Raw genomic sequence first — 11,322 nt, forward strand, 5'->3', positions numbered from 1 at the left:
GAAAATGTCAGCTTATAATCCGATCGAGCCGTTGAAAATCATATCGCTTCTCACCATATTCTTCCTGATAAACAAGGGGACTATCTGTATAGGGTCGAAATAGATTTCGGCCTTCGTACGTTTGATCAAGTTCGAATGGTAAGCGATCGAAGTGAGACTTTGAGATGAGTTCCGAAGATAGTACAAACAAGCTTTGAGCTCCAAGATCGATCGAGGAATCGGCTCGGTATCATTACCGAGCCCATGATCAAATCAAACAGCAAGGCAACGTGAAGGTTGTCGGAGATGCACAGACCGATTGACACTCACCCCGAATGTTGAACTCGAACCAAGGCCGAGGGCTCGACCCTATACCGAGCTCGAGCCAGTATCGAGCTCGCAGACAAGAGCCGTTACAACAGCTCTAGGGGAGAGAATCTTGGCGGGAATCAAGGAGGAGACAATTCATCATGGGTTCTCCACTATATATTTTTTATTATAAATAAAGTAAGATCCCTCTACTATAAAGGGGGGAATCCTTGTAAGCACAGGGCAGTGGACACATTGTAAGAAAAGACTACTTCTCTTATTGAAGAATAAATCTCTGGAGCTTGTTTTACTCAGCATACTCACTTTTCTTGTTCAATAATTTATATCCCGTTTCTATAGCCAAGAATCTAAACAATTCCACTTCTATGTACGATTTATGTCAAGCTATATCACATATCCTTAGAGCTACTTATAAATTTAACTATATCCTACTTTCCGGGTAAACAATATGCCGCAAGTTGGAGGAGTGGTCAGCGAAGCCAATCTTGGAACACATTAAGGAAAAAGCTTTGCGAGACAAAGGTTTTGTGAGCAAGTCAGCCAACTGGTCCTTTGAGTTAAGAAATGCGTAGTTGCCACTGCTGAATAAGAAATCGGACAAAGTGGTAATCAATTTCAATTTGCTTCATGTGTGAGTGAAAGACTGGGTTAGCGCCAAGTTAAGTGGCACCAAGCTCGTCATAGTAAAAAAACTGGAACTTCAGAAAGTGTAATGTACACTTCCTGTAAAAGATTCTTGATCCAAGAGAGTTCAGCTTCAAAGGAGGCGACAGAGCGGTATTCCGCTTCAGTTGAGGAGCGAGCAATAGTGCGCTTCTTAGAAATCCAAGATACAGGGGTGCGGCAAAGATAAATAATGTGAGCACCAGTAGATGTGCGACCTCCCTTGTTGCTTGCCCAATCGGCATTAGAGAAAGCATGAAGTGTAAGTGGATCGATAAATGAAAACACCAAGATCATATAACAATCCGGTTGGTGTTCAAAGTTTGGTTGAATGGAACTTGTGTTCAAACTTTGGTTGCAATCGAAATGTCTAAGTGTGATTCGCATTCGGCAAAGCTAGAATGTTTCAAAGTTAAGAGATAGATTTGATCTTTGATTCATAGTTTTGTTGTTGTTTTTGATATTTTGAGCATTGGAATAAGTTGGATAAGGTATTCGGACTTCTTGGTATGATTGGACGGGGTCCTAAGGGCTCGGGTGAGTTTCAGACCACCTGGAGCATGTTTGAGATGGTTGATTGTTGCTGGTATGCATCGCGAACTCGGGGGTGGGATCGCGATCGCAAAGAAGGAATTTGGCCTAGAGGTTTTGGCCTTCGCGTTAGCGAAGGAGGAGCCGCGCTTTGTGAAGGGTGCTAGATTACTTGCCTTCGTGTTCGCGAAGGAGCTGGTCACGTATGCGAAGAGGCGATGTGGATGGCCTTCGTGTTTGAGATGCTCCTGTCGCATTTGCGAAGAAGGTTTGAGGCAGAGGCAGATTAATGCTTTACGAACGTGGGGCTTGGGCTGCATTCACAAAGGGTAGTGTTGGACGAACTATTTAAGCTGTAAATTTCGGGATTTTGCTCATTCTTTCATATTTTGAACCCTAGACTTGGAGAGGGACAATCTTTCAAGGAGGTTTTCATACAAGGCAAAAGGGTAAGGTGATTTTTACTCATTTGTGATTATATTTCAAGAATCTATATGGATTTATAACCCCTAGAATAAGGATTTAAAGGGTAAAATTTGGGATTTTGGTTTGAATTTAAGAGAGTGATTTTGGGATTTTTGAATATGAAATTGGAACCCCATTTTTAATCTACTTATATATTTGGACTCGTGGGGTTTTGAAAATTCGGGATCTACCCCTAGATTCAATTTTTACTGTGTGCGCCCGTGTTGAATTTCGTTGACTTTTTGGGAATTGATTAAAGATTAAAGATTTATTGTTTGGGATTGATTTCTATAGCATTATGACTAGATTCGAGTTGTTTGGAGGAAGATTTGAAAGGAAAAGTCATTTTGGAAGGTTGAAGGCATTACCATGTGGAGGTAAGTCTTTTGTCTATCCTTGTAAGATGAAATTCTCCCCATAGGTGATCTATTTGCTACTTGATACTTGATTTAGGAGCCAAGTTAATGCGAGGTGACGGGCATATATTCATAGCTAGGTTATGACCATATCCGATAGAGTTTGGATTATGATTATGCCTACTTTAGATTATGTGAATTTTTTTTTTTTTTGGGTATATGGTATTTTTTTTTTTTGTGTGGCTAATATATAAATAAAATCCCAAAATGGGTCCAATGCTTACAAGATGTCCAAACCAAAATAGAAGTTGCATGAAGCTACTAGCTATTAAAAAAGATAGAAAAACTAAAATCTAATGAACTAACTATTACAACATGATAAGTTGAATGCTTCCTTCTCCGATTAGTGTATGTGAATCCAAGTGTCATTGGCAAATACCAAGCAGCACCTATCAAGCTCTCACCAGACGCCAGGGTATATTGTCCATAGGCTAAAATGAATTCCAAACATCTCCACCGCAGAGTTGAAGTCCGCATCGTCCTCCAAGTGTCGCTACTATATGATCTCCATATGCAGTGGACTGATTTTGTTCAAGTAGTAATCATGTGCTCACTCATCAAGATTAATGTGTAGAAGAGGAGCCTGGCTTTAGGCAGGCTTTGCAAGACAAAAGCCAGGCATGAGCTGGCTTTAGGCAGGCTTTACAAGGAAAAGGCCAGGCATACGCTGGCTTTAGGCAGGCTTTGCAGGCCAAAAGCCAGGCGTGAGCTGGCTTTAGGCAGGCTTTACAAGGCAAAAGCCAGGCGTGAGCTGGCTTTAGCCAGGCTTTACAAGGCAAAAGCCAGGTATGAGCTGGCTTTAGCAAGGCTTTACAAGGCAAAAGCCATGCATGAGCTGGCTTTAGGCTGGCTTTACAAGGCAAAAGCCAGGAATGATCTGGCTTTAAGCAGACTTTGCAAGGCAAAGGCCAGCCTTTGAGCCTTTGAGAATGTGCCTTTTTGTGATCTTGTAAGCTCAGATCCTTCCCTACTAGAACCTTTAATGTAGACATCATTCAAAACATTGCTAAACCATCCTCATATTGAGCTTGAAAGCATGCTAATACCACTGAGAAATGATTCAACAATCTCCAAAAATTTCATATGATGGGTTTAGCATTTTTCTTAGCATTTGGACATATCAGTTTGTGCAGAGTCCAATCTTGTGAAGCAGTATGGGGTTCTTCTCTTTGCTATCCTAATCCTAAGGTTAGGTGATTGAGATTTGCCTAGATTGATCAACCTCCTCCCTGCACTAGGCAGTTTAGAGAATGAATGAAACTCAGATGTACCTGCAAAATAGAACACAATGTTAGCTATAAAATCCGCCACTGAGTTGCCTTCTCTGAACACATGTTGAAAGATCACATTGAAGTTTTCCTTCATCTCTATAATTTTTTTCACATCCTATGCAATTACCCAAGGAGGATCCCATTCCCCTTCTATCGCCTTTTTCATCACCAATGAATCAGTCTCGAGTATGAGAGGGTGAAAATCATGCTCCACACAATATTCCAACCCTTGAAGAATAGCCTTAGCTTCAGCCACCACATTAGTTGTCACTCCCAGGTCTACTGCCCTAGCATACACCACATCACCTTCATCATCCCTCACACAAAAGCCTAGGGAGCTAGGCCCAGGATTGCCCTTTGAAGCTCCATCAGTATTACATTTGTACCAACCATGACAAGGAAGCTGCCATGTTACTCTTGTAGTGATCAATATAGGTTTATATCCTTCAAAGTATTGAATCATGTCTGGCCATAACAATGGAATATTAGGGATCCAAGCATACCTCACCCTTGCCAGTTGATGCAATGTCCTATTTATCTCATGAATCACCCTATTTGTGGACATTGAACCACCATGATTACCTACATTTCTTCTCTTCCACAGCTCCCAAGTGAAGATAGCTGGTACTGCTTGAAATAGTGGCTTTAATTTCGGACAACACTGAGCGTACCACTAATGCCTTATAATCTGCTTCAATTGAATCAATTGCACAGAAATTCCAGCAGCCCCCATGAACAAGTTCCATACCTTAGAGGCAGTAGGACTTGTGACAAATATATGCTCAATGGATTCCTCTTGGGGATGCTGACAACACCAATACCTAGACATCACCATTTACTCTTGCCTCCTCCACATGTCATCGGTGGCTATTTTCTGCCTCCACAATCTCCACAAGAAGAAGGATATCTTGAATGGCAAACCTTTAATCCACATTAACTTGAATTCCTGATTAGGATCTGCCCTATGCCTTAATATTTGCCAAGCACTACTAACACTGAACTTGCCTGAAGGAGTTAGCATCCAGTATGGCTTATCCCAATAACCCTCACTGCCTTCATAGTGCACATTTAGCCTTATATGTTCTGCAATTTCCTCATTGAAAGTTTGATCTAGCAGCTGATCATCCCATGTTTCCCCTTGCCGCAGTTCTTCCACCTCCTGAAGACCTTCATTGATTGGAAAGTCTTCAGGTAATACATGATAAAGTGCACCCAATCCAGTCCAATTATCATGCCAAATATTAGTTGTTCCACTCTTCAATTCCCATACGATCTCATGTTCTACTTCTTCCCTAGCATCCAGCATTTGTCTCCAAACATGAGACCCTCCCCTAAAATGCACCACAGTTGGTGGCTCCTTCTTGCAATACTTATTCCACATGAAATTAGACCACAAAGATTTTGTGGTCCTAAACCTCTACCATAGTTTAGCAAACAGTGCCCTTGAGACATCATTTAAGGACCTAAAACCAAGCCCCCCTTCCTCTTTAGGAAGGCAAAGATTTTGCCATGAAGCCCAGTGTCTGCTTCTCCCTTCTTCCTTTGTGCTCCAAAAGAACCTAGCAAAAGTCTTATGTAGATGCCCTAGGATGCTTTTTGGTGGATCAAGGACTGATAACATGTAAATTGGCATACTTTGCAACACACTAGAGATGAGTGTTGCCTTTCCTCCAAATAATAGCAGTTTTCCTTTCCATGAAAGCAATTTAGCCTTCACCTTCTTGATAAGATCCTCATAATAGTCCTTCCTCCTTCTAGTGTAAAAAATAGGACACCCTAGATATGTGAAGGGGAATTTACCTCTTGCAAATCCTGTAATAGCTCCAACTGCCTGAAACAATCCATTAGCAACCTTTGAATACATGTAGTATGAACTCTTATCTTTGTTGATCATCTGACCTGATATCTTCTCATAGTTCCCCAACACTACCATAATCTTGCTCAAAGAGGGAGGATGAGTAGACGCAAAGATTATCGTATCATCAGCATACGCCAAGTGGTTTAAAGAATCAGACCACTTAGGCATTCCAAATCCCACAAATGACTTGTCTTCAAAAAGCTTATTCAAAGACCTGGAAAGTACCTCAGCTGACAGAATGAACAATGCTGGAGATAGGGGATCTCCTTGTTTCACACCCCTTGTCGACTTAAAGAACCCTGAGGACTACCCATTCACCAATACTGAATACCAGTTATTTGACATCAAGTTCCACACCATGTTGATGAAGTGTTCAGAAAATCCCATCTTCCTTAGCACATGCAATAAGTACTTCCATGAGACCCTATCATAGGCCTTAGCCATATCAAGCTTGATTACCACATTAGCTGGCTTTCCCCTTAACCTTATGTCAATGACAATTTCTTGAGTCAATAAGATGTTCTCAAATGTACTCCTACCCTTTACAAATCCGGATTGATTAGGAGCTATTAGAGATGGCAAAAAAATCTCCAATCTGTCATGTAACACCCTAGACAAAACGTTGTTAATGAAGTTGCTCAAACTAATAGGTCTTAAGTCAGAGAAGGTCTCAACTCTAGGTTTCTTGGGCAGTAACACTAGATTGGTATGAGTGATGGATTTAGGCAATGCAGCTCCTCCATAGAAGTGTAGCACCATGTTGTGTATATCAGAACCAATAACATCCCAGCATGTTTGATAAAATAAGCCAGTGAATCCATCAGGGCTACTAGCACTCTCCCCACTAAGCTCAAAAACTACTGCCCTTACTTCTTCAATTGTTGGCAATCTGCTAAGTTCCAAACTCTGATCCATAGTGACCATTGAAGGTACATTATTGAGCAAGGTAAATTCAGAAGCATCACCTTCATTTGTGAACTGTTTTTGATAGAAGTCCACTGCAGCTGTAGCCAGTTGCTCCTGGTCTTCAATCCATACCCCACTACCACTTTTGATCCTCTTCAGATGCTATTTCTTTCTTTTGCCATTGACATGGTTGTGAAAGAAACTTGTATTCCTATCTCCTTCAGCAAACCAAGTCATCCCAGCGTTTTTCTTCCAATACTGCTCCTCAATATTCAAGTATTTCTTCAATTCAAATTGAGCCTTTTGAAGTACAATCCTATTCTCAGTTGTAGGCTCTTCTTCAAACAACATCTCCTTCACCCTAACAATGTCCTCCAAAATAGCCAATTGCTTGAAGATATCACCAAATGTTTCCTTATTCCATTTTGAGAGTGCTGCCTTCACCCTCTTGATATTCTGCTTGAACATCAAAAACTGATCCCCTATGAAATCAGCTTCCCAATTCTGCCTCACCACATCCATAAATGTAGCATGCTTTGTCCAAAAGTTCAAGAATCTGAAAGGCTTGACAAAATTGGTTGTCTGCACCCCACATGTCATTAGCAATGGTGCATGATCTGATCCAGTTCTGATTAGATGCTCAACTTCAATAGTTGGCAACATGTTCTGAAATGGAAAATTCACAAAAATCCTATCCAATCTCTTGAATATACACTCATCATTGGATCTCCCATTCCACCATGTGAATGGACTTCCTTTATACCCTTGCTCAAATAAACCGCAAGAGTTTACACAAAATGCAAAATCCTCATATTCAGGAGGGTGTACTGGAAGTCCCCCTATTTTCTCATATTCATGCAATATCACATTGAAATCCCCTCCTACCAACCATGGTAATTCCATATCACTTGCTAAATAATACAAGTGATCCCACAAACCCAACCTCTCCATTGCTGAACATTTTGCATAAACAAATGTCATCATCATGTGATGCCCCAGGTCATGGTGAAACACTCTCACAGTCACCTGTTGCTCAGTATCCTCCACTAATTCCCATTCCACCACTGCATCGAAGAATAACCATATTTGCCCATTAATATTTGTATAAGCAGTCTCCATATTCAACCTCTTTTTATATCTATCAATGAGTCCCTTCTTTTGAAAAGGCTTCATCAATGAAACTACACAAAAATTATGCTCCCTATTCATATTGATCACCCTAGGAAAGGCCTGTTGTGTATTCACAGACCTTATGTTCCATATTAATATTTTGATCATCATCTAGATAGAGAAGCTGCCCTCCTAAGCATTATTCTTGAAGGTTGTAGTGGATCTTTACTCTGATTCTTCTTAGTTTTTTTACCTCCTTAGCATTAGTTGTGGGTGATAAATCCCCTTCCCTAGCCACTTGTTTGAAGTTTTTGGCAGTTGATTCATCATCTCCTTCATCCTCCATTGGATTTTGTCTCAGTAAGTCTTCATCAATTGGTGTCACATGGTGTGTAACTAAATCATGTAAATATTGTAGAGGAGTCTTAGTTAGAACATTAAGATGTAGTTGCATGGTTTGATCAGTGCCAGATTCCATAGGCACTTCCTCTATTTCCCCGAATGCTCTTGGAACAATTGCCCGCTCATCAGCCTATTCATACTCCTTGAATTGTAGCTCATGGACATACGCCGGAACACCATCTACATAGGCCAAAATCTCTCCAGTGGCTCTAAGGTTGGGGTTTACTGTAGCTGCCTCATCAGGTGAACCTGGCTTTAAGCCTGGCATCGCCCGCCTAACGTCTGGGGAGCCTGGCTTTAGGCCTGGCGTCGCCAGCCTATCGCCAGGTGAGCCTGGCTTTAGGCCTGGCATTGCCAGCCTATCGCCCGGTGAGCCTGGCTTTAGGTCTGGCATCGCCAGCCTATCGCCAGGTGAACTTGGATTGTTGTCCTTCTTCACCTTGTCTACTATTGTCTTTGTTTTGCCCAGATGATTATTCTTAACCTCAACTGCATCGCTCCATAAGACCTTTGTAGAGTTTACCTCATCAAGATCCACCATCTGCCCAGAATCTTTAAAGGTTTGAGATGGAATCGCATGACAAGATTGGTTTGTGGTCACATTGAGTTGTTTTAGCTCCTCTTTGCTAGTCCCAAACCTTCTATGAACCCAGTCAATTGTGGACTGAATCCTAGAAGGAGTAGGACCATCTTTAGAACTGAAGACTGGTTTTTTCCCCCCACCAAAACCAGGTGGTCGTTCTCGTTTATATCACTTTGTTCCTCTTCTAATACTGCAAATTTATTCCTTGTTTGAACCTTGTTTGTCTGATCTTCTTCGACCTCCATCAGTGCAAAGTTATTGTGCACCTGTTGTACACCTGCATTCACTGGCACGATTGCATTGCCAGTTTGCCCTTGTACCTAGGTTTTGTTATTTTTGTTGGTTCCCCGATTATCCCGAACTTTCTTCCACTGTGCACCTACGTTCCCGACTACTTTTCCACTCGTGAGAATCATCAAAGGGGTAATGTGATTTTTGGTTTTTCCTTGTTCATCAGCAGCAGAATTCCAGTTGTTCAACTCAGCAAGATCATTCATTTTCTTGCTGCTTCGATTCTCAATAAGCTCGGGGTGCAAACGCCAACATTCAATTTCATCATGTCCTTGTAGTTTACACTCCTTACAATATTTTGGTAGCATGTCATACTGAATTTTCACCCATTCTGTTCGAACACCACCAGAAGCTTCATCATCAATATCCAATCGCACCTTTTTAGGTAGTTCGGCCAACAAATCGACAAGAACTTTTACTCTTGCGCAACTCGGCCTAGTTTTGTTTGTAGTTGCCGCGTCAAGACACACTGGCCTTCCCACAGCTGTAGCCAAAGAAAACAGAGTTTCCTTGACAAAAAAGGTAGGCAGCAATCCAGGAAAAGAAATCCACGCCATCGCCATCGGAGTTTCTTCTCCCGCCTTAAATTTTGCATCGTAGATAAGAGTACGCAAATCTTTGGCTTTGATGTAGTATGTACTCTTCGATCTGAAATCGAGAAAATCTTTCCATGGAGTTAATCTAATTAACACATGACGATCTCTAAGGAATCCGATATTACACTCACCTTTGATACCACATTGAGTTAGAATTATTCGGCGAAACTCGTGAATCTCCGGAGAACCATATGAAAGCTTGCCAACGACAGCATATTGGAGGCCTTCAGTCACGTTCATTCTATCTACTCCTGCCTCTGTGAATTTAATTACTAGTTGGCCATTCAAATACACTACTCATCGCAGTGGAATGGATTGAATTGAAGCTGCAGCAGTAGCCATCGCTGGAGGATTTAAAGAATTTGGTTTCAAAATCTTAGAGTAATCTAGAGGGGCTGGGTTGGCGTTAGTTGTTTTATGTTATTGTGCAACGCTGGGGATTGAAGCCTAAAGCTCCAGCTTGTCCGCGATGAACAGTGACGAAGTCACTGTTCGCGGTACTGTTTGGCACTGTTCACACTGCTACAGTGACGGCGGAAATTTTAGAGAGAGAATTTTTCAGAAAAGGGATAGATTATGTGAATTTATTATCCATGTTTCATTGATTTTATGACTGCGTGATGACTCATTATGATTTAGAAGCATGCTTATGGTTATGACTTGCTAAATTAGGAATAAAGGATTATTTTACCATGTTGAGCTTTCTTATTAAGCCATAATCATACACTTTTCTTATTTGACTCATGATTTGGTGATTAAATAGCTTAATTTACTCATGTTAAATGTTATGACTAGACTTGAATGTTGAAATAGCTTGTTGAACTGTTGTGATAAATTAAATTACATGAATAGCCATAGCCATGTATGCTATTATCCGCACTTTTATTATGTATTTTGGTGTCTCTTAATTATATTACTTAATATATACATGCATGAGTTGGAGAGTTGGATATTGAGTAAAGTGGAGGATTTTGGCACTAAGGACACTATGAACATATATTAATTATTAGTAATTGATCATTAATTATGAATTAATAAATGAGCGGAGGCAATCAAATTTTCTGCTTGGTATTGAGAAGGGATCCTGAGCATGCATATTTATGTAATTTTTTTACTCATGCAGTATTTTATAGGTAAATGTTGATCGATATGCACCATGTCTTTATGCAAGGATTGAGGTATTTGATATTTGATTCAATCTCTTCCATCTGCAAAGCATGCCTGAATTCCATAGATTATGTGTCACTAGACTATGTATCTATTTAATGATACCATGTTTTGCTTCGTATCTTATTTATGTTTTTTACCTGATTATTGGGATGTTAGTAAGTGTCGATGTCTACTCCTCGTTACTGCTTCTTCGAGGTTAGACTTGATACTTACTTAGTATCGTGGCTTTATACTCATACTACACTTTTGCACATTTTGTGCAGGTTCTGAGGCAGGCATTAGTGGTACCTATCCAGCTGAGTAAGTATTCGTTAGAGACTTCGTAGTGAGCTGCTTTACTTGATCCTATCCACAGTACATGGAGTCTCCCTTCCCTACTTAGCCATCTCTGTCTATTTATTTTCTTTTCCGAGAGATGTTATTGTCAGTTGAGAATATATACTTCAATTAGATGCTTGTGACATTGTGACACCGGATTTTGGGTATTTATTGACAACTGTGGTCGTGTTTAGACCCTGTATGAGATTTATGTATATCATGATGCTATTTTGAGATTTACTCTGCTTTTATATCAATATCATAACTATGTCAATGACTTAATAATTGGATTATGTTATTGTTGTTAAGTGTTGACTTGCCTAGTAAGCGAGTTAGGCGTCATCACGACTTTCGTGAAATTTTGGGCTGTAAATGATTAATAGTGCCACGAAGATAACGCATGACTTGTTTGAGAGAAACTATATGGTTTGCA

The 11,322-nt window shown here is 40.6% G+C and overlaps 1 protein-coding gene across 1 annotated transcript; it reads right to left on the reverse strand.

The window, feature by feature from the left end:
• Nucleotides 1-4,490: 4,490 nt before the first annotated feature.
• On the reverse strand, nucleotides 4,491-8,007 carry LOC142167242 (uncharacterized). The gene is made up of 5 exons (XM_075227400.1): nucleotides 7,783-8,007; nucleotides 6,623-7,586; nucleotides 5,845-6,538; nucleotides 5,126-5,727; nucleotides 4,491-4,822 (listed from the first exon to the last, which is right to left on the reverse strand). The coding sequence occupies exons 1-5, from the start codon at nucleotides 8,005-8,007 to the stop codon at nucleotides 4,491-4,493; spliced, it is 2,817 nt and encodes a 938-aa protein (XP_075083501.1).
• Nucleotides 8,008-11,322: the final 3,315 nt, after the last annotated feature.

Source organism: Nicotiana tabacum, chromosome 12 (genome assembly GCF_000715075.1).
Source record: "Nicotiana tabacum cultivar K326 chromosome 12, ASM71507v2, whole genome shotgun sequence".
Taxonomy (NCBI): Eukaryota; Viridiplantae; Streptophyta; class Magnoliopsida; order Solanales; family Solanaceae; genus Nicotiana; species Nicotiana tabacum.

Bases quoted from the DNA above. Each gene is read 5' to 3' on its own strand.
- LOC142167242 (XM_075227400.1), bottom strand. From the start codon at position 8,007: ATGGAATCTGGCACTGATCAAACCATGCAACTACATCTTAATGTTCTA. The intron at 7,587-7,782 runs GTAAAAAAACTA...TCATTGATGAAG, and splicing joins CCACAACTAATGCTAAGGAG to CCTTTTCAAAAGAAGGGACT. The intron at 4,823-5,125 runs GTTTTAGGTCCT...CAATCAATGAAG, and splicing joins TAAAGAGGAAGGGGGGCTTG to GTCTTCAGGAGGTGGAAGAA.